This window comes from Opisthocomus hoazin, chromosome 5, assembly GCF_030867145.1.
Source record: "Opisthocomus hoazin isolate bOpiHoa1 chromosome 5, bOpiHoa1.hap1, whole genome shotgun sequence".
NCBI classification, from domain to species: Eukaryota; Metazoa; Chordata; class Aves; order Opisthocomiformes; family Opisthocomidae; genus Opisthocomus; species Opisthocomus hoazin.
Window position 1 is genome coordinate 7,225,164 of NC_134418.1, and position 22,266 is coordinate 7,247,429.

The window sequence follows — 22,266 nt, forward strand, 5'->3', positions numbered from 1 at the left end:
CCAGCAGAGGGCTACAAGGATGGTGAGGGGACTGGAGCATCTCTCCTACGAGGACAGGCTGAGGGAGCTGGGCTTGTTCAGCCTGAAGAAGAGAAGGCTGAGAGGGGACCTAATAAATGTTTGTAAATATCTGAAGGGTGGGTGTCAGGAGGACAGGGCCAGACTCTTTTCAGTGGTGCCCAGCGACAGGACAAGGGGCAATGGGCACAAACTGAAGCATGGGAAGTTCCGTCTGAACACGAGGAAGAACTTCTTCCCTCTGAGGGTGACGGAGCACTGGAACAGGCTGCCCAGGGAGACTGTGGAGTCTCCTTCTCTGGAGATGTTCAAGACCCGCCTGGACGCGGTCCTGTGCAGCCTGCTGTAGGTGACCCTGCTTCGGCAGGGGGTTGGACTGGGTGACCCCCAGAGGTCCCTTCCAACCCTGACCACTCTGTGATTCTGTGGGATGGCCGTGATGCGAACAGCTTAGGCGTCGAGAGGTTTAAATGCCTCGGTGGGTGCAGCCTGACCACGAGTAGGAGGTGCGCCCGCTCGCTGGGCTGTCTCCCAGGGCGTCACGCGCTGCCTCTCGGTTTTCCGCCAGGCTGGTATCATAGAGGAGATGCTGGAGGACACCCTGGAGAGCCTGGAGGATGAGGAGGAAATGGAAGAGGAAGCCCAGATGGAAGTTGACAAAATCCTTTTTGAAATTACAGCCGGTGAGTTTGTGCGTGTCTGCCGGGAGCGGAGCCTTGCCCCCGCGCTGCTCCGTAACAGGCAGCGATTTACAGCGTCGCCTGCTCAGAGTTCGTGGCGCTCTCCCAGTGCCCGTGCCTTTGCTGCTGGGCAGAGTGCTCTGACAAACTGGTTTCTCGGGGAATACTGGCTGAGAAGGCCGGTGCGGTTCAGTGAAGCGTAAGTAAGAATTCATCAGCTGATCTCTGGGCGGTTCTGTAATGGAGGCTTCAACAGATCAGTGTTTGTGTGTGCAGTGGATCCTCTTAACGAGGTGAAATTTATCTGATTGACTAGATACCCTGTTAGCAGTGAAGCCAGGAAATCATCTCGGCTGCACTGCCTCGAGCCTCGGGCTGCGTTGTGTCTCCTGGCTGTAAAATGCTGTTAGTCTTGAGTTGTCAGAGGGGGGGGAAAAATCCACAAAACGAACAAAAACCCGCCCAAAACCCAGCCCCAAACCCCCAACTTCTGCCTTACAGCTTCTGAAGTCGTGAGCTGCTGGTTTAGTTACTTGACGCAGGTAATGCTGAGCGTCCTCCTCACCTCCGGTTCTTGTGATGCGAGGTGACAAACCAGCGTGTTGGTGCCATGCTCGGCTGTAACGCACCCGAAGCGCGGCTGCCCAGCTCCCGCCCCGCTGCTGGCTTCTCGCCTCTCTTGTTTCTTGTCCCCCGCTTTGCTGTTTTCCGCCCCGTTTCCTGGCTGGGCGCAGCTCCCTTCCCGCCGGGCCGGCTGCAGAGGGGCCGGTCGAGGCAAACAGTTCCTGCATGCGACCTCGGCCAGAAGTGACGGGTGGAATGATTTTAAATACCCGGACCTGAAAGCTGCTGCTGATGAAACGAAGACCTAACGGGCCTGTTTGTTTGTTGCTCGCAGGGGCCTTGGGTAAAGCACCCAGCAAAGTCACAGATGCTCTGCCGGAGCCCGAGCCCATGGGAGCGGCCGCTGCTGTGGACGAGGAGGAAGACATCGAAGCGATGCAGTCGCGGTTAGCGACCCTCCGGAGCTAAGGGTGACGCCCTCCTGTACAGTTTGCCTTTTTGTTTTATTTGTTCTTTTTTTGCAACGGGATATTCTGTGTGACCTTCAAACTGCAAAACTTAATATGTGAGAATACTTTATGTAATATATATTGAGGTGTTTTTTTTTTTCTTCCTGGGGCGTGTGTTCTCCACGAAACTACTGTAATCTACTTCTTCTGGGGGTGTGCGGTCTGTAGAGATTATCTTGCTGTGCTCAGCTCGGCCCGCCTCCCCGGTGAGAGGCTGTGGTGAGATGGCAATGTTCTGTATTTCTAGATCTAAATCCTGAAATACATTCTTATCTTCAAGCAGCGTCTTCCCCAAAAAGGCACTTTGGCTTCATCTGCTACTGGAACCCTCCAATGGTGGAAGATCTTTGTTTTTTCCACATCACTATAGATTTTATTAAAGCTGCTTTTAACAGTTGCTCTGTGCATCAGTGTAGTTTGCATCACAAACAATATTCACCCCAACCACAACCGCATGGGCTTATGCTGCTTTACTTTTTTTCCCTTTAGCACGTTCAGGGCCTTCACAGCGTAGTTCAACACCAGCTGTTCAATAGCCTTATTGCGCAAGGGCTGCGCTGTGCTGCCAGGAGAGCGCTCCCGCCACAGCTCTCGGCAGCGTGGCTGGTCAGAGGAGGGCTCCCCCCTGCCATTTTCATCTCCACCACTTCCAGAAGCTTTTTTTTCTTTTTTTTTTTTTTTTTTTAATTTCTCACTCTAAGTCATACTGCTGCCAGGTAAACAACTGCCCCGCCAGCTCTGTGCTCTGCAGGAGATGAAGGAGAGCAGCGCTGGGCGCCAGGCTGGCAGCACACAGCAGGGCTGACCTCCCTGCTCTGGGGGAAGCCCCCTCCAGCAAAGGTGAGCAGAAGGCAGGAGCAAGGTCCCTGCCCAGCACCCTGCATGCTCTGAGAGCCAGGTGTAAAAGTGACAGTGTGAGAGTGATGGGGACTCAGCTGGCTGAGGCAGGAGCTGTGCCCTGACTCATAGGGGTCCGGGCTGTGCCCGGGGGTGACGTGCAGTGCTCTTGCAGACAGCAGCTGCTCCCGTCTGGGGCCAGAAGTGACCCCAGAACCAACCCACACAATTAAATTTTTCAGTCTTTCGGTATTTATAAAAACTAAACCCCAGTCTTCTGAGAACAGCCATGGAACAGCAGCATTTGTTCCCTGCTCTGCTCGCCTGCACATCCAGTAACAGCGTGCGGTAGTGCCACAGGCAAACAGCCCCCAGCTGGAGCTCTCGGCCGATGGCATGCGAGGCGCTGAAGCGCTGCACCAAGAGGCCTGTTCGCTTCAGCTGCCCTCGCATTTCTGTAAACATTCCAGGTCGTACTGCTTCGCCATCCCCCACTGCCGGTGGTGAAAGCCCCATGGCCTGGGGAATCCAAAACCTGAGGAGAGGCGCATCTCGTCTCCTCTCAGGGAAAAACCTTCAGCCGAGCCCTGTGTTGTGACTCGCAGAAGGCATTTGCAGAGCAAGCAGCCCCTGCGTCGCTCTCCTGAACACGTCAATGCCACAGGAGCCTCCCAGGCAAAGGAGAGAGTCTCTAAGTTCAAGGAGGACTTACCTAAAAGCAAACTACGCCTATAAATAATTGTATTCCAACAGCAAGGGTGGAAGAACAAAGGCACATCACCACCTGCCTGTTGTCCAACAGCTTCGTCTCAGCCATCAAAAGCCCGGCAGGGCCCAGCCCTGCTCCCCTGCACGCCAGCAGGTGGCAAACAAACAGCGCCAGCGCTTCAGGGCTGCGTGCTCATCTGGGGACCTGCGCCACTCCAGTGTCCTGTCTATCCCAAAGGGAACAAGGACAGGGAAATGGGATAACTGATTTCTTGTGGTCTTAGAAATCCAGCAAGGACAGGTCAGAAAGAACAGCAGCAGCTGAAGGGTCAGCAAGATGGGGTGGGTAACAGCTGCAGTAAAACCAGCTTGAACAACAGCCTAGCAGCAGGGAAGTTCAACATCCAGCTTCAGCAGTGGGTCTGCTCCCACGTCTGTGGGGCAGAGGTGTGCGCAAGAGCAGCGTGACTCACTCCACGGGTGGGCCAGGCACCCAGCTCCCCACAGCTACGCCCGCTGGCTCCAAGAAAAGCGGTCAGACTGCTTTATTTCATTTACTTCAGACCTGGTACTGCAGGAAGGAACATTCAGCTAAAGTTCAGGATACTTGACTAGTTTGAGCAGGAACAGCCAGATCAAGGTTTACTGGTTTTCCTTCCCGAAGCCAGCTGAAGTGACTGGAACAAGCCGGTCTGTCCCCTGGCACTCGAGGCCCCAGCAGGCAGAGCTGGAGGGAAGGTGTGTCCCAGAGCAGGATCCGAGATAGCAGCACACGCCAGGTAACACAGAACATTTCCCCACCCGAGGAGAACATGCCTCAGTGCTCGCACCACTTCACCGGCCATTACAGATCTCAGCCCAGGCAAAAGGGGTTGTACCTGGTCACCTGAGGGGCTGCAGGACCTCCCCTGGAGCAGCCACCACAGCCAGCCTGCGGGAAGGCACACACCCAGCAGTGACTTTGTTTTGCAGCTGGACTTGTTCTGGGTGCCTGCTTTTGTCTCAAGTTTGAGAGGAAGGAAGCAATGTACCTACTCGCAGCAGACAAACCTTTTACTACCCCACTTTAACTGAAGAGACTCCTGCTCCCTGCAGGTCAGCACAGCCTCAGCTCCACTTCGGATACCAAGGGATGGGCAAGAGGACTTGTCTTTGAGAAAAACACCATCACCAGAGACAGACTCACAACAGTTAATGCTGACCATTAGCAGCAGGTGAAGTACTACAGGGAGGGGAATTTGCACCCAGTTTGTCAGTTTGTTACACGAAGTTCAGAAAAGTGACTTTTAGCTAACTGGGAGGCTCCCCTCCCACCTGGCTCTTCCCAACAGCTATGCTGTGTGCTTCAGCGCTGGGAAGGAGAACAGAAAGGTTCGTTTTCTCTTGCCTTATCTTGTTTAGACAGAAGACTGTCTTTCTCTAAGTCATTTCAGAGCACCTCGCCGCTTAAGACTGAAGCTGCCTTCGATACTGACCACGGCACCGGGGTTGGCCGAGAAGCCGCAGTCAGGCTGAGCTGTGCTTTGGTTAGCCAAAAAACATTAGGGACAGATCTGTCACTAAATTCAACTCCCTAAGCCTTCAGGTACTTTAAAAACCAGCATGAAGAGTATGCAACACGCAACTTGCTTTTGCATTTCAAAGCACTGCATCAAATTAATTACATTTTCTAGAGTCAATTGAAGAAGCCAGGCAAGGAACAATATCTGAAATAGAAGAATTTTATGTAGACCATTCAGTGTTAAAAACCAGAGAATCAAACATCAGTTCAAATTAAAGAGCAGTTTCAAACCGAAGACATTTGATTAAAAGTTTCTTTTAACATTTAGAAATTTAAATACATTTACCTAAAGATGGTTAATCCCCATCTCTATGTTACTATACAATAGCTTAAAGCTACTTTTAAATGCTAGTTCTATGTTAATGTGAAATTCCAGAACCGCATTCTTATTTTTATGTAAATCGGTTATTAAATCGGGTGACTCCGTACTTCCTCCCACCTCAAAATAAACTTTAAAAATTGAAGCTTTACAATGTCTTGAATAATATTTTTCAAAGAAGTAATTTGGAATAGTTTCCGACAGTTCCGTAGGAGGTATTTTGTACAGCTTGGAGAGCAACTCCGTATAAAGTTCTATTGCAACTGAGCATTCACAGTCTGCCACAGTCCAGACATATTACTACATATACATATCAGGTTTGTAAACATTGGAAGAACACACAGAACATAGTACCACGATCCTCTGGTACTGCCAAAAGGAAGATGAGGTAACATTCATATAATCTCAAAGTCCACAGAGGTCCTGACTGAGTAGGTAAAACAGCTGCCAGCGCTTCTGTTTCATAGTGCGTGGTTAAGGCTTTCTACGTTACGGTCTGCTAAGGCTGGATTCGTTCGCTCTCAGTATCCCGACCGCGTCTTTAACAGCGTGGTAGATGACATTCTTCACCTAGGAGGAAAAGACGAGGCGTTCAGTTCCACAACTAAACAGCACGGTTCGGGTCAGGTTGGAAGCCTCTGGCAGACAGAAAAGCACTTGCACAGCTTTCCCGCTCCGCCCCGCGTGCCTCTCCTTGCAGTTTTAACATGCTCATCAGCACGAGCTTCGCTTACATCACCAACGGGGGAAAATTAGGTCCAGATTCTAACAGGATAGCAACGGAAACCCTGCAGCCTGAGGACAGTATTACTGCAAGCTCAGCTGGAGGGAAAACACGTGGAAAAAAGAAACATTTCAAAAGAATCTCCGGAGAAGCTTCAGAAGGCTTCCTCAAAACTGCTAAAAGCGCCGTAACGCTTCAGAAACCTATGGAAATTCCTCTTCAGGAGCCAGCGCATTACAGCTGACCTGAAGACGAAAGCAGCTCGGGTTGTGGGGACACACCCCTCCTGGGCTTGGTGGCTTTTTCTGCAAGGGTTAAGAGGGGCAGGGTTCATCTCGAGCACTGGGAAGTTACCTGCAATTTATCTTCATGGTTCGTATGCGTATGCGACAGATATCTAAATTCCTGAGTGAGCCAGAAGCAATGTTTGACATGCTCTGGGGATACAAAGTCTTCTGCAACTTTAATACAACTGTACAAATTGTGAACCTAGAGAGAACAAAGAAGCATTAGCCTTGTGCTCAGACATCTGCCCGAGGGGTCAGGCTCTAACAGCGTCCCCGGTCCTTGCCTGGTGCGGAGCTCCTGCTGGAATGAAAACTACGTCTCCTAGAAACTGTACAATAGCCCAGCCTTGAACTCCGTACTCCTGATGAAGGCGTTTTCTGAGCGGTCGGTCCAAGTACCAGCTCTGATCGTGAATGGGATCATGATCCACAGGGTTTTCTTGGCCTTGTTCTTCCGCCACCTGGAAAGCCACAAGAGGGCAGGGGTTACCACACGCCAGTCTCACCGGTACAGGGTGCATCTGTGGCTCTCTGTCCGCACGCCTGCCCCCCCAGAGTGCCTCGCACCGTCTGTCCAGGTTTAAGAGTTACACAGCAAAAGGCCTGGATTCTTCCTCAGCCCTCAGTTCATCAAGGCTTCTTCATTTCTCAGTCCCTCCTGCGTCACAGACGCATTGCAAATGCGGGTGCAGGAAATGCCAGTAAACCCAGTTTACAGTCGGAAGGAACAGAAGGGTTACGCGACTCAGGTGTGTTCCCAGCGGGAACCACCATCACACAGGGGATCAGTACCCTTACACACCACAGCCTGCGACGGGAAGCAACCGAGCGCGGAATTCAGCGGGTGTCTGCCCTGAGGCCAGCGCGTCAGGGTGCTCACTGACTGAAACAGAGGGTGCTGACTAGATTTCCAGGAGGTACGAGGCCAGGAGGCACAACAAGCACTTTAGAAGAGAAATTTGAGGGCTGTGGGGAGAGAATTTCTGCAGAAAGTTCCAGCAGAAATCCAGTTTGGTGTGGCAAACGCGTACACCCAGGACCGTAGCCCAGAAACTCATCTGGGAAGAGACAAACAGGTTGGTTCTACGCTGAGACGAGCTGCCGAAAGCACCTGCACCTGCAGGCAAGTACGCTGCACGGGACCAGGAAGAGGTGTGACACACAAATGTCAAAACTCAAAATGCCAATGCTTATCAAATTCAGTATCACGTTTTATCAAGTATAAAATTTGTTCTTTAAAGAAATCTGCTGGGGCCTCTCTGAGCTTCCACCCAAGAGCGCTCAGGCTGACAAGTTGTTCAGATCATCCATTTATCCTTCTAAACATCAACATATTGGCTCTTTCCACTTCTAGAGCACCAAAGAAGTTCCAGAATTAAGACCACCAAGAACTCTGAACTATTTGTGGTGAATTTAAATACCGAAACAAGCCCTTTTGGATGTAGTCTCACATCTCTGTTAAACCTGTAACTCCCGTCAAAACGTCACCCAAAACACCTCACGCTTTCCCCTTAATCCAAAGCTCATGAAGGTATGGAAAAAACCAAAGAGTTAGGAAAAGGAAAAGAAAAAGGAAGAACTTCACGTGCCACATGCTGCTCTGACACTTCCCAAGAACCTCTCACGTGCATGCTTTTAAGAAGGATCTAGTTTAAGATTAAACTGTAGGTTTGCTTAACTCTAAACCAGCTGTTTTTGTTCGTTACCCAACACCATGACGTGTGCTGTAAGGAGTGTGGGCACAAGCAGCGGATCTACACACAGGGTAACCCCACGCTTTGACTCGCTGCCCTTCTCCGATCCTACAAGGTTCACGGCACACAAGAAGCTTTGTCTTGGATACCGCTCAAGTGCATTTGTTTCCAGAACAACTGGGATGGAAAGGAGAGTCCAGGGATACGTATTTGCAAGCCAACACAGGCAGAAGATCAGTTTGTAAGATGTAACAGCTTACCTTTTTCAGGAATTCCCGGATCTTCTCTGTATCTTTCGCAGCATAAATGTGCCACAGAGCTCCAGGTTTTTCTCGACTTTCAGTAAAACGCTTAATTGTCAATTCATCAGCATCCCCATCTTGTATCGTTTTAAGTACTTCTGTTGAGAGCAAACACAAGCAGTTACACGAAAGGACCTTCCCGCTGACCGCAGAAAGAACACCCCCCGAACACAAGGAACATTACCTTCTTCTTGATCAGCCTGGCCTTTGGGGATACCCACATAAACCATAACATTTGCCGCATCAGACACATCTAAATGGAGGTTTGTTGTGCCATATTTTCTATCCTCTGGTGTTATTAAGCCTGAGGGAAGAATTTAAAAAAAAAAAAAAAAAAAGAGTAGCAGGTACATTAGTAAGACAAAAAGAAACCTTATGCCACTCTCAGCAATACTATCTGAAAAGACCAGAGAGCTTTTACTTTTATCAGCAAGTGATTCCAGTACAGCAATATATTTTATATCCAGGATCATGCCCAATCTCATTTGTGTCTTCCCCAGTGATTGGTTTACAGGCTGACACATCGATCCCTTTCTGTACCCAGCCTGTATGACATACACAAGCCACGTTTAAGTCCTGCTAGAAGAGGGTTTCTGTAGCAGTTTAGAATAAAGCATGCTCAGAAACCGCCTCGATTTCACTCTAAAGGGCAGCTGATACCATATTTACTAGCCCCGATCTCTTTACTGGCCATGATCACACTTAGTTTTAAACACCTTCTGAGTGACAGCAGATGAACTAGCTGTGGAAAGAACGGCTCAGGAAGAGATTAAAAACTAAATGATACAGCCCAAAAAGGAGAAGTAACAAAAGCGTTACAGCCAGAAGTAGCAAAATAACAAATACATGTGGCCAGCTATAGGAAAGGGGGGCTATGTATACACATGGAGCAAGCTGATTGGAAGCCCGGGAATAAACATTAGTGGCTTGAAATCACTTTGACAAGAAACATCTAATAAAATCATGTAATGCTCTGGACATCACTAAGATTTATGTGAGCCAAAATTAGGTTTTCAGATCAATGGGATTAATCAAATTGTCTACAAATAGCGAGGATTCATTTAATTTAGAGTAAATGTTAATGTGTGGTCAACATAACCTTGAGAGTGAAAAATTCCTTACCGTATGCATTGTACATCTTGGGGCCCAAATCTGGTCGCACAAAATAGTTGGGAAGTCGAGAGGCAAGGTTGAGCTTGCCGCCTCTCCTAGTGTATTCTGGCAGTGGAATATTTTTCATCAAATCATCAAACCTAAAGTAATACAGCACAATTTAATGTTACGAACTGATAAAAAACCAGACTGAAACAGACTGCAACAAAAGCTTTCTCTAGTCAAGAAACTGTACTCCTTCCTCCGGGAGGTTTACTGGACACAATGAAAAGGAACAAAACAAGCATGACAAAGGAATATAGCAGATAAACAAATGTAACTGCTCTGGAATAATGCCATTTCCTTGTGTAATCATCTCAACTAATATCAAATTGAGTAAAAATCAAATAGACTTAAAGTCATTTGGCAAAAAGTAAGCTTCAGCTGAACTTCAGATTTCAAAATGACTCCAGCTTTTAGGAAGCTTACAAAATTTAACCCATTATTAGCAATTTTAGCTACTCACTTTACTTGGCAATAAATGCAATGAACTACATAAAAATTTCTCATAGCACTTGTTTACAGTTTCCAGTTATGTTGGGCATCTCCAAGAAACAAATTTGTTCACGTGACCAGCTGCTTCTCAAAGCTGAAGCAGTTGAAAAGGCTTCCTGCATTCCACTACTTTGGGTGTGCACCACACAAATGATGAACAGTTTCTTTGTAAATTCATACCGAGAAGGCATCATATCTCTAAAGTCTTCTCCTGGAGGCCAGTCTTTAAGCTTCAACACCATTGGCTCTCCTTCATCTGTTCTCAGGCGACCTATTGTCAAATATTAACAAGTTGTCATTTTTAATAGCTGTACAACTCAAAATTCAAAGAATCAGGACAAAGCCTTATCTTAGTTTAAAATCATGTTCATTCCACAACTATTTATGTAGAACCAAAGACATACAAGTTAATCTGACACCACAGCTGGGTATTGCTGCCATGACAAATGTGTTATGACAGGAGATTTCAGACTAGACCAGCAGCCTTCACCCGCTCCCCTGTCCAAGCTCCTCCTACATTTTAGCTCAGGCAACTGTTGTGTGTTTGAGGCTAGAGCAGCTGATGAAAGAGCCAAATCTTTACAAAGATCAAGTAACAGAAAAGAAAGGTGTGAGCCTTCCAGCTCCCGCTCTTCTTGCCCCAAGTACCAAATTCGCTAAGTTGTATCAGACAAACAGATGAAGTACAACTCCAGAGACACGATGGCAAGTATTCCTGGAAAAGGTTTGTTTTCACCTGGAAGTGAAAACAATGCTAAACCTCATGCTCACCTCCCCTAAACCCATCTTTATACAAAATAACTTTCCTCCCTTAGGAGCAAAAGGCACCTGCATGTTAAAACAGCAGAACCCAATTACCTTGTGAGCACCAAGCCTACACATGCTCTTTTGGGTTTCATTTAACTGGGCAAGAAAAGCTGACAGGTGAACCCACTTGCTAGGAGGGTCCCAAACTTTCTTGGAATGTTTCCCAGAAAGACTAAAGGCAGCCAAATGTACTCCTGAAGGAGAGTCCCCCACGGGGCTGACAGTTTCTGTCCAGCCCACTCTCCCACAAGCACGCACGGTGATAATATACTGCAGGCACACTGTCCAGCATGAGGAAAAAGCCTGGAACATCTTTTATGGATAACAATATTTTAAGGATATTTTTAAGGATAACAAATCTGTGCTAGGGCAAGATTATTGCTGATGAACATTTTACCTATTGGAACAAGAATTCACACTACTTACTTGAAATATCTTCAAATCCATCCCAGAAATCCCCGACTGTAGCTCCGGTGATGATTTCATTGGTCCTGCAGTTAACCAGATCCACTTCCTGTTGGCCAAATTCCTTCCTGAAGGACTCTGGTTTCCACAGATTTGCATTTAATTTGTGATGCACTCCTGACACCATTACAGGCTGCGAAGAAGAATAATATACTCTGAAGATTTATAAAACACCAAAAATTCTAATTCCAGACAGAATAGGGTAATGCATAAAACATACTGAACATTTGTGAACACTGTATTTTCCATAAATACCCGTCTTACCAGAATTATGCTGTGCATGTGATAATTCTTTATGTCAAGCTACGAGGCGGCTTTGAATACAGAACCGTCAGTGCAGCAGCATGCTTAGAAACTGATTTCAAATAGTGAAACAGACCTCCTGTTAGCCAAGGATCTAACGCTGCTCAGGTGGTACATTTCACAAAGGTTTAGCGTTGCTGCAGTAGGTTTGGGCCTGCCCTTCAACTCCAGGGCAAAGCACATGAACTGAAAATGGACAACACAGAAAAACTTAAATACCTGTCCCTGCTTCCAGCACTCCCTGAACACATTCCAGTTACTTTCATTGTTGGGATCTTGAAGACACAGCAAGCGGTTATCACACAACCAGTAGTGAGGCGTATCGAAGCCCATTATCGTAGGCTTTATAGTCAGTCCTTGAGGTTTCTTAGGCAAGTCTGTAACGGTTCTATTTTGCACCAGGGAAGCAAAAATGTCATCAAGGATTTTGGGTGTGCTCTTGAGTCCACTGTCTGTCTGATTTAAAGAAGAAAAAAAAAAAAAAAAGAACAAAAAGAGAAGTTAGTGCACTTGTCTGCAGGACAAGGCAGCAGAATTTAAAGAAGGTATTTGCCACTTGCAAAATTTTTCACCTGAGCTCACAACCATGCAGAGAAACAAAAATCTGCAGAACTTTGCTGTCTAGAAACTCACCACCATTAAATGCCAATGCCATTTCTGACACTTTGTCTACAGCATTCTGGCATAAGAAGTTCTGCTCTGATTTACATTTAAGCAACGCTGCAGAAAACCACAAAATGCACCAGGGAACAGGACGTTCTTTATATCAAAGAACAGAAATGCAGTTTCATCAAGGAACTCTCAAGGGCAATATTTTACCCCACCATTTTAAAGTCACACCTGTAAGAGCAAACAAAGCCCAGGAACATCTGAATTGAACCAGTCTGCAAACAAGGTATCAGAAAGCTAGTCACCCAGCCAAAACATTTCTCCCTCCGATCTGTAAGTTCCTGGATGCTTCTTTTTCGAGTCTAATGGACATGCTAATTAATGCACTTGCCAGACACTAGCCTAAGTCAATTCATCTGCTTTATCACTTGGTTCCCAGTCCCTCACCAAGCAAGACTTGCTGATAGTACCACTAAGCTACTACTCCAGAAAGCACTAACTGGAGCACTGCAACAGAGAGACCGAATTAAGTCCTTTTTCCCAAATGAAGACAGAGTGTTACCTACTGTGACAAATGTCTGTGGTAGTTGCCCACAGGTTTAGAGCAGTAGTCTAAGCCTGGTACCAACTCAAACCTGTAAAACAAAGTTTTTCATATACCTTTCCTCCAGAAGAGTTCAACAGATTCCGCAAGAAACCTGTGTTGTTGTTGCTCACAGGTGTTAATATTGCACTGTTGAAAGTCTGCAGGGCTGCAGCAGGCTTAGCTAAACTGGGGAGTGTCTGAAGAGGTTTATTTTCATTCTTTGAAATAGGTGTGAGGAGTTTCTCTGAAATGAGGAAAAGAACACATCTGAGAATGAAGCAAGCATTAATCCTCTGAACCTTAAAAAATATATGCTTTGGATTTGTATTTAAGACAAGGTATTTCTGTATGCATACATGTATGTATGTGCATATACACAAATGAATATACATGAAATACTCCTTTCACTTAACTTTCTTCAATAGTCCAAAGTTTTTAAAATCACACATTCCAAAATAAATGCATTGTCAAATTGAATATTCAAGAATACTTGCATCACTGGGATATTAATCCAGCTTTCAAAAAAAAATATGCTAACCCTGGCAGGTTTTACTCCCAGTAAAATGGACCAGTTTTGCAGTACAGTCAGTGAGCGCCCACCCCAGCAGGCAGATCACAGCCTCACAGCGTTCTCAACGCCAGGTGTTGCTGGGTCTGATCTATAGTCTTCTGACAAACAGCCACACGGGGTTTACTCTGCACTGGTTCTCCACATACCTTTGTTTTCTTTGTTCACGTTTCCACTTGTTAGACTTGATAACCAACTTAATGAAGGAGAAGTATTTACTGAAGCAGTTTGTTTACTTCCAATTGCTGGCTTTAGAGGAGGATCATGTGTAGTGACTTGTGGGCTCAGGGCAAAACTGTTGTGCTGAAGGCTGGTCCTCTCTCCAGGCGCTGCGTTCTGAAAAAACAAAGTGAGAACTCGATTAGACACAAACACACTCTACTCAGAAAGGGGAAGCAAGCAGTAACATGTCCAAACTCATTCTTTTAATTAAAAAAAAATGGTTTGGACATTCAAAGAAATCTCATCTCCAGAAGAGGTCAGCATTGCATCTCCGTATCAGCCAGAGATGACGGTCCAGCAGAATTTGGGATCTCCAAACTTTAAGAGCAGGCAACAGAGTCCATCACCCCTCAAGACAAGCACAGAAAGCCGAGTTTCCCAGAAGCATTTTCCAGGACTGCTTTGGGAACCAAACGCAGTTTCAGTAGCGGTGCTCTCGCAATTCCAGTGAGAGTTGATGTCCAGACCAGGGCTAAGCTGGAGGCCTGGCTCAGCAGACTAAAACAAATACCTAACACTCCTAAACATTTATCTTAAGAAGGTGGCAAAAATCTACTCACCTGCCAGGTCTAAAACACGCCTGCAATGCGAGTGCAGCACTGGCCTGGCCAGCACAACCCAAGCACAGGACTACTTTACATCACCTACGCAGCTGATTTATCTACTTGATGGGAGATTGCAGGTAACAGACTAACCAGAACTACTGCTTTGGCCTGGGATTCCTGCATGACTGGCTACATTTCTTCTCTCTGCTCAAACACCTCTCAGTCAAGAAATTATTCTGCACCTGTGTCTGCCTATTGCTACGTGCTTTATTTCATCTCCCAGTGACTGCTGATGCTTGGTAAGGATTCCAAACATGACAATATAAAATGCTCCAAACTGTAATATGCTTATCCTCACACAACCAGTGCAGTACCTAATTTTACAAAAAGAGAGGCAGAAATAAATGCCAGTGCAGCTGTTTGTCCAGGGTCACAGAGCAAATCTCGACACACAGAAGACTGAAGCTAGGTCAGTCGTAGGCTAACTTCTGAATCGCATAACCATCTTCCTCGTTTTTAACACTTCACAAAATTTTTCATCTCGTCTATTGAATACCAACACCAAAATAAAGTTCAGCCTGCTTCTTACACTTAATATAGCACATGCATTCTCAAAATTAGTTTATGAATAAGCATACAACAAAATTAAAATTACTTTGTTCAACTGGTTTCTTGCAAGATGCTGGAAAACTAAGCCATTAATTCATACTCTATTTTCAGGAGCAAAAAAATACTACAACCATTTACAAACAAACATATGGTGGGGTTTTGTTTGGTTCTGTTTTTTTAACACAATGAGCAGCAAACTTTCTGCCAGGATTCTCAGAGAAATCGGTGCTCCTCCGTACTGCTCTAGCCCTCAATTTTATTCATGTTTAGTTCTTTTATGAATTCCAGCGCTCTTCCACCCTACTTATTCTTTTAGATGCTGCATGTATTACATCTCCAGGACCTGGGGGATAGCCTACACTTCCACTCCTACTAGTCTATTCTTAAGACTCGTACCTTAAGGGTTCTCTCAAACTAATTCTATTTTTGCTCTAAAAAATCATCACTGAGCATTTTTCAGTGATAGGTCACTTGCTGAGGCATCAGTGTGTCAAAGGGACACAATGAGATTTCCCCCAAAACTTAAGAGAACTGAACCAGAAAGATGAATACTGAATACAATTTTTGAACAAAAACCTGCATGGTGGGGTTAGCAGTAGTGGTCAGGACTGGCATACCTACGAAGTCAATTACCATTGCCTTTAAATATGGGTAGTAGATTGAGGCACACCTGTACCACACAGACATAGTGTAAGACAGTAGCAATACCTGTTTTGAATCCTCCTTCAGAGTTGGCTTTGATAGTGCCTTGAACTGCTTATTTGCACAAGGACAATTTGCCTTTATTCCCCATTTTGTTCTTACGGAGTGAACAATATCACCAACATCATAGAGAGCTGTAGAAAAAGAGTCATTAGTGAGCTCACACGTAGTTAGAGCATCCAGCATTCAATAAGACTTTTTAAGAAACTGTATATGCTATGCAGGTAAACAATAGTACATGAACACAGTTCATCATTAAAGGAGAAGTCTTGCTGCTTTTTCTGTAAAGGGCAAAGACAATAAAATAGTACTAAGAACACAGGCTGTTCCAGTCTTCGTAAAAGATCATTTCTTGTCCAAACTGCTACCAAAAAACCCCACCCTCACTCAGTACAAAATCAACAACACACAAAAGACAGCAAAAGCATATTTTCATCCCAATCAAATATTTAAAATACCTCTTCCGGGAATTATTTGTGTAGGCATTAGGTTCTCTGGTTCATGTTCCTGCCCCTTCACACATTTAAACCAGGAGAAAGTATCCGAGTCATCATCTGTAAACAAAACCATTCAATTGTTTTATTAGTGCATCTTTCATCCTCCTCTGGAAAGCAACATCTTTTACTATTATTGGCATACCAAACCACGGGTCTACAACACGTTCTTTTTGTCAGGAAGGCTTATTGTTTTGTTGTTCAAGGTTGTTATTGATTTCCAAGTTCAAAATACAAGTTTTCTTTCCCCTCTCTGTTTAAAGCAGTAATATGCATTCTCACCTTCATGTAAGCCTTTTTTCCTCATCCTGTAACAATCTACACACACCCCAAAGCCGCACTTAGAGCAGACCCAATGAAGGTTGAAGATCGTGGTGTCACAGACATCACACATTTCTCGAACTCCACGAACTGCACGCTTCCAGGCCACCTGTCCTGTGGTAGTTGACAGATATTAGTCAAAGTGTTAGTTCAAACAAAACAAAATATTTGCATGTTAAATATAGCTACATTAAAACACTTTAGTGATGTAAGACTCCAACTTGTTTTTGTACTGGAACTCCAAAACAAAGCCTTTGCTGTTCCAGATTCAGAAAAGTAGGTCCAGAACAGAGCCTAAGCAGTCAAGACCATTTCCCTTTCTCCTGTGCAGCACCAACTGCATCTCTTACTCCTGACATGCATTTGCCCAAGTTAACATACACACTGCTGACATCCTCTGAAGTGGAAATTCCACAGCCACCCCAGAAAAAATTAAGTTACTACTAGTAAGCTAAGCTGAATGTATAGCTTGCCACAACCAGCTTGTTCTTGTTCTCTATTGAATAGCGTAGTGGGCAAGTAGTTCTCCTCCTTTTAGTATGTTTTCCATATGTGTACAGGTGTGTATCAGACCTTCTCAGAACAGCGGGTTCTTCTCTGCTCAGGTTTCTTACATGCCCATTATATTCCACCTTTCCTCACCCCAAGTCACTTCTTCAGTTCACTCAAAACATACCAAACACTAGCAGTATCTTCCAAAAAATCACAAGCCCTTCCAGGGCTGCATTATGTACCCATTATTGCAGACTGATCTTCATTTCATTATGTGGCCAGCTAGAAAACTAGACTAGACAAAATGCACACATCTGCCTCCTCCTATCTCCTTCCACGCTTGTAACTTCTCTGAAACTTTTCTGCCCACAGTGTTTCTTAATTTTAAAAGAAAGTTAAGAGAGACCATGTCCTAACATATGCTAAAACACACACACCAGGATCCAAGACATCTGTTGGTTTTCCTCTGTATAATGCCCATTAATTATGTATGGAACAAAACTAGAATAGCTTGGCACGATTTGTTCTTCAGTAGGAGGTAAAAATTCTTTGACTACTTGCTTAAGAATTCTTCCAGGAGACAGAAGTCTAAATATTCCATTCTTCTCTGCCTTTTAAAAACATGCACTATATTCAACATTTTCTAGGCCAATCCTCCAGTTTCCCCAAATTAGAATGAAGGGGGTTTTTTTGTTATCTTTTGCATATCATTTCATATTACAGTTTTCTGATTTTGTCCTTTTCTACTCCTCCTACTCTTTTGTTTCCTGCCCGTAGTCTGACCCTGTCTCCTCTTTCTGTAGGTCTCCTTTTGGCACTTGGTGGCCAAGGAGCAACGTGACCTAACAAGCTGTTCTTTCTACACTAGTCAATATTTTACTACACAGGGATAATTTCACTTGTGCTTTTCTACTTATCCTTAAAGAGAGTTCCTAAAGGAAGCTATCTCAAATAATTTTCTCCCTTACACTTGTTTGTCTTGTGGGTCTACCTACCAGCGTTTGGTAATTCACTGGTAAAAGAGAGAACAGCTGTGGAGTCCAAAAAGATTCATATATAAAAAAGCAGTACTTAAAGTATTTTGACATTTTGGAAAAGGTCAGTTTGTCAGAGCCAGAATTTTTATGAAAGGTATCATTTCAACTGAACGCTGCCAAAAGTTTACCATAACTTTAAATTGAGGTGGCAGGAGAATCTACCTTTTTCCTACGCCAACTGAGTGCACATTCTTTCAATAAACTGTTCAAAGAATGGTATCTAGACTGTAAATTACTTCTTTCCTACCCAAGATATTAAAAAACCTCCTCCAAATTTTTAATGGAATTGAGTTCTCTTACTCGCACCAGTCAGGGCAATAAACAATCAAAGATATATTAATGACATTTTCCTCCTTTCAAACCAATTCCAGAACTCACATGTATCTTTGCTGTGAGAGGTTTTTGTTTTGTTTTTTAAAGCAGAGGATGTTTCTAGTAGGTATGCTAACAGATGCATCCCCTGCTATTAAGAAACATCATACTTCCCCTCTGTTTCACGAATTCCACACAAAATTTTACCCTTCTGAAAGTGTTTTCGTATTCCAGTCTGTACCTCTCACTCTGGCTACTGATACTTTGACTCCACAGGCCTGAGTACGTTCCAGTTCAAGCAAAGAGCAGAGGTTGCAGATTCCAAGTAGTCCAGGGTAAGACCCCACAGCAAGCATTTCTGAAATCTCTCAAGTCTTCCCCTTCTCTTCTGAAGGACATTCAAGCCCGTTCAGTTTTTTTCTTCTATTAAAACCTTGGATTGACTGGTAAACTGATATGATCTTTACATAATGTCAGTACTACCCAGAATGCAGAAGACATTGGGTAGATGGTCTTCTAAACCGTACTGTATCTGTCACGTAGTTTTAATCCAAAAAATGAACATGATTTATAGAGTCATTCTACTCTGAGAAGTGATTATGCAAGATCACAAACTTCCCCCATTCGTCTGCTCACATTTGGTACAAAAAGGTTCTGATGTGGCCAAAAACCTGTGTCTGAGGATGCAAGGTTGGCCCTGTCTGCACTAACGAAGCCCTGCAGTCAGTTACCCCCTCAACAGCACCTCTCTGCTCTACTCCCAGTAGGGCTGTACGTACGGTCACTTGAAGGAGTCCTACTGGAAAATTTCAGGTGGGGGAAGCAACATTTCTTTACTGACTTGACAGGCAGCATTAGGACCGTTATGCAAGAACAACAAAATAGGACCAAAGCAATCTAACAGAATCTGTGCAGTCAAAATGAAGGCTTTATTTCATTTACATGCTAAGAATAGATTCTGTCAGCTGCCTGCTGTTTTATTTTATTTTTTTCTCACACTTTGTTTCATAACCGAATTCTTCTGACATGAAGGGTAGAATTACTTTTCCCTTTCCCCCTGCCTGTGAGCAAAGAGTTGTTGACACTAGCTCACATTGGATCTTAACCATTACCTCTCTCTGACAAGAGAGGGAAACACTGAAGTCTGATATGACATTTCCAAATGCATACAATATATTTTCACACAGGTCATAAGTCTAACATTTCACATAAAGCCATTAAAATACAGATTAGTTTAATACAAATTGATCTTACTGTGTGGTTCAATCGTAGACATGACCTCCTTTTCAGATATCACTAGCTGACAAAAGTGATCTCCAATGTTGGCTAGGATATACTTTGCTGTGTCGAGATCTAGACCCACAACATTTTTTGATAAAGGTAGCCATAAGCTAATAGCTTCAGGGTCATATTTATTTGGAGTTAAGAAGCCTTCCTCACGCAATATTCCGTGCTTATTAAACTGCAACCTGTGGAAAGAGGGGGGAAAAGTAGAAAACCCCATAATCTCAAGTGTTTTATTAGTTTACATCCATTCCAATGAGTCAATGCCTGAACTGTAAGCAACTATACTCTGTGTGAATGAGTTTAACACTTAATGGTTGCAACAGACATAGAGGAACATACTTGTCTTTAGCATTAAGCACATTTAACGTACTGCTTTTTTTTAAGAAAAAAAAACTTCAAACATCAGTTTTTTGTAATAAGGTAGATTTCCTATAGATATTTTTTTATTCACACAAAACCAAATCAGGTTAACATAATTTTTAAAATACATTGGCATTAAGGATCAACATCTAGAGGAAGTAACAGTAAGAATTCTATGTACAGCTCACAGGAGACATTAGAACGCCTTAGAAATACAATATGTTTCAGTAAAAATTTGAAAGTAGCTGCCAAAAAAAATGCAGCAAAATCCAAGTAAGATATTCTTGAATGATTCCAAGTAGGTGGAAAGAACGAGATCTATATTGTTAGTAGTTTACTAAATGAAAATCTTCAAGAATTCCATGCATGTTTTTGGAAACCTTTTTACTAAATGCTGACTCCTGATGACCACGTGTGCTCACTATAGTGTTAAGTGTGGCAAGACCACACGTGCTGGCAACTGGTATCACCAGACAATCGCCATCTTCAGATTTTGTAGATTTCGCATTCAATAAAAAGGGACCGTGCCATCAGCTTCAAGTTCTAAACTGAAGGATTCAACTGCTTCGAACCACACTGCAAGCCTGGATTTTTTTTTATCCTGAGAAGATGAATTAGCATAGTCTGTTGCTTCTCTGTCTCACACTTTTGGACATTTCAAATAATATCAGATTATCCCAAGATTTACTATAATAAAATCTCTAATTTGAGGTTAAAAAACAGATTAGTAACACATCTGCATTTGTGTTTTAAACCTTTAGCTACAAAGCATACAAAGGGGATAGTGTCTCAGTAGAAGAATAAACCTCAAGAAAAAAATGAGTGAAAAAATTTTTTTTTTTTTCCTCCATGATCTTTGTAACCTTTCTGCTTTCAGTTTTCTCTCTTCAAAAGGCCTTCAGGCCCATAGCTTCTTTTTATTCTACCTAGAGACTCAAAATAAAGTCTTTCCTCTGAAAATCAAAGTAAGCTTGCCATCTCCCTTGTGATACTAGAGAGGAAAACCAAAAATACTAGTTATCACAAGTGTTACTTTCTTCCCATAAGACACAGTCCATGCCTCAAAGCTTAAAGGGGTATGTGAGGAAATGAAGAGAAGCATACAACAACATCTGGACATGAGATCAAATAGTTCATGGAAAAACCTTACACAACGTGAAAACAAAGCAAAGGACATGTTAAAAACCAGCCAGACGCCGCAGTTTGACAACAACTAGCCTGGGCTTACAGACAGGCTTCAAGTAACAGTTGAACTCCCTTTTTGAAAGGGTTCCTCACGCAAAGGACATAAAATACTAAAAGACCTTGATTGTTCAACTCAAGAATCAGGCCTGGGGGGGGAGGCACAGATGGGGAGAAAAGAATTGGAACCTGCAGATTAGGTTTGGAAAAGCAACCGCCACTCAGTAGTCACTGAGTTTTCCTTAAAGTTGCCTCACTGACCCTCTCCACCTGCCCTCTGGAAACCCAGTGAGCGTACTGACTAAACATTTACATGGAAAGCTTAAAGAAGAAGTGGCACAAACTCTCAAGTGGAACAAAGAATAGAGCAACACAATGCAAACTATTATTTTGCCCATCACTATTCCATGACTCCAGCTGAGAGCCCCAGGCCACTTACTGCAGCTCTTCCACAGCTGTGGATATGTCTAGGAGTCCACGTGTCCAACCACTAAACTTCAGGACACACGCACGGAATCTACCCTCTCACTAGTATCTCCAGCACTACTGAGCTGTAGCACTCAAACTAAGCTCATGTTATCCCATTGGCACTCAGCCCAGAATAGCACAATAAAGAACTCAAAGTCCTGCCAAAACATTTTCTACCCAGATGAAGCAGTTATAAAATATCGAAGGGCTAAAAAAACCACAGGCAACCTCTCCTTAGTTAAGTACATTCGCCTTATACCTTAATAGCTACACTGACATCTAGCAGTTTTGAACCAGAGACCTAACGGAGACCAGTTTGACCAAACAACTGTTTTTGCATCTAACCTGGAAGATGAAGATCCATGTTATAGCTAACAGCTAGCACCACAGTCCCTCCTTTTCGAAAAAGAAAAAAGGTCCAATGTCAAACTCAGATGTGTGGGGCATGTTATTCACATTTAAATACTACTAAGGTCTAAATAAGAGTCAAAATTGTTCTTACCTTCTGAAGTGAAAGAATCGACAAAAGACAGTGGAGTCTCTTTGCTCTTTGTTCTTCCGATAACTGTCCAAACGGCATTCCCTGCATTTATGCAAGTGAGGTGCGATATTATTGCAGGAACCATCCTGTACAAATGCTTCTCCACTTTGTTGCAGCTTCTTCACTTTAGAAGCATCTGCTAAAATTGACTTGCGAACAATTACTGCAGGGAAGAGTGGCGTAGGTTAGACAAGCTTCAGTTTCTCACACAAAGGTGCAAGCAAACGCATTTTAGTGAAAGATTCATGTCAACTTTTCCTATAAGTTTCACATTACATTGCAACTAAGTTACACTAAATATTTGCAGTTGGCAGAAACCTCTTTTCAGGTCAGCAGAAACTTTCTCGAGCTACAGTTCCACCAGAGTCAGTCTGTGGACCCAGGTTTAACAGTCCTTCCGTTCCTCCACAGAGGAATATTTTGAAAGTGTCTGCTTTTAATGAAAGTTCTTCAGCCATCAGGGCTGGAGTACCTGAGCACTGAGTAGACCAGGGCATGAAGTGACT

At 44.1% G+C, this 22,266-nt stretch overlaps 2 protein-coding genes across 4 annotated transcripts in view; one reads left to right on the forward strand and one right to left on the reverse strand.

Annotated features, from left to right (window-relative positions):
* LOC104329612 (charged multivesicular body protein 3) overlaps nt 1-2,168 on the forward strand; it is a 37,046-nt gene extending 34,878 nt beyond the window's left edge. For all 3 annotated transcript variants that reach the window (XM_075420314.1, XM_075420312.1, XM_075420313.1), the window contains 2 exons: nt 587-701; nt 1,597-2,168. In XM_075420314.1, coding sequence (XP_075276429.1) covers nt 587-701; nt 1,597-1,730 — 249 coding nt within the window. In that variant the 3' untranslated portion in view covers nt 1,731-2,168. The remainder of the gene's footprint in view (nt 1-586; nt 702-1,596) is intronic.
* Nucleotides 2,169-5,023: 2,855 nt separating this feature from the next.
* KDM3A (lysine demethylase 3A) overlaps nt 5,024-22,266 on the reverse strand; it is a 32,878-nt gene continuing 15,635 nt past the window's right edge. Inside the window, exons 11-26 of the mRNA XM_075420309.1 lie at nt 21,722-21,923; nt 19,177-19,391; nt 16,043-16,195; nt 15,725-15,820; nt 15,273-15,400; nt 13,338-13,524; nt 12,695-12,864; nt 11,645-11,881; nt 11,084-11,255; nt 10,031-10,121; nt 9,326-9,456; nt 8,388-8,507; nt 8,162-8,301; nt 6,492-6,668; nt 6,275-6,409; nt 5,024-5,766 (exon numbers count right to left, since the gene is read on the reverse strand). Of these exons, the coding sequence (XP_075276424.1) occupies nt 5,686-5,766; nt 6,275-6,409; nt 6,492-6,668; nt 8,162-8,301; nt 8,388-8,507; nt 9,326-9,456; nt 10,031-10,121; nt 11,084-11,255; nt 11,645-11,881; nt 12,695-12,864; nt 13,338-13,524; nt 15,273-15,400; nt 15,725-15,820; nt 16,043-16,195; nt 19,177-19,391; nt 21,722-21,923 (2,435 nt within the window). The 3' untranslated portion in view covers nt 5,024-5,685. The remainder of the gene's footprint in view (nt 5,767-6,274; nt 6,410-6,491; nt 6,669-8,161; nt 8,302-8,387; nt 8,508-9,325; nt 9,457-10,030; nt 10,122-11,083; nt 11,256-11,644; nt 11,882-12,694; nt 12,865-13,337; nt 13,525-15,272; nt 15,401-15,724; nt 15,821-16,042; nt 16,196-19,176; nt 19,392-21,721; nt 21,924-22,266) is intronic.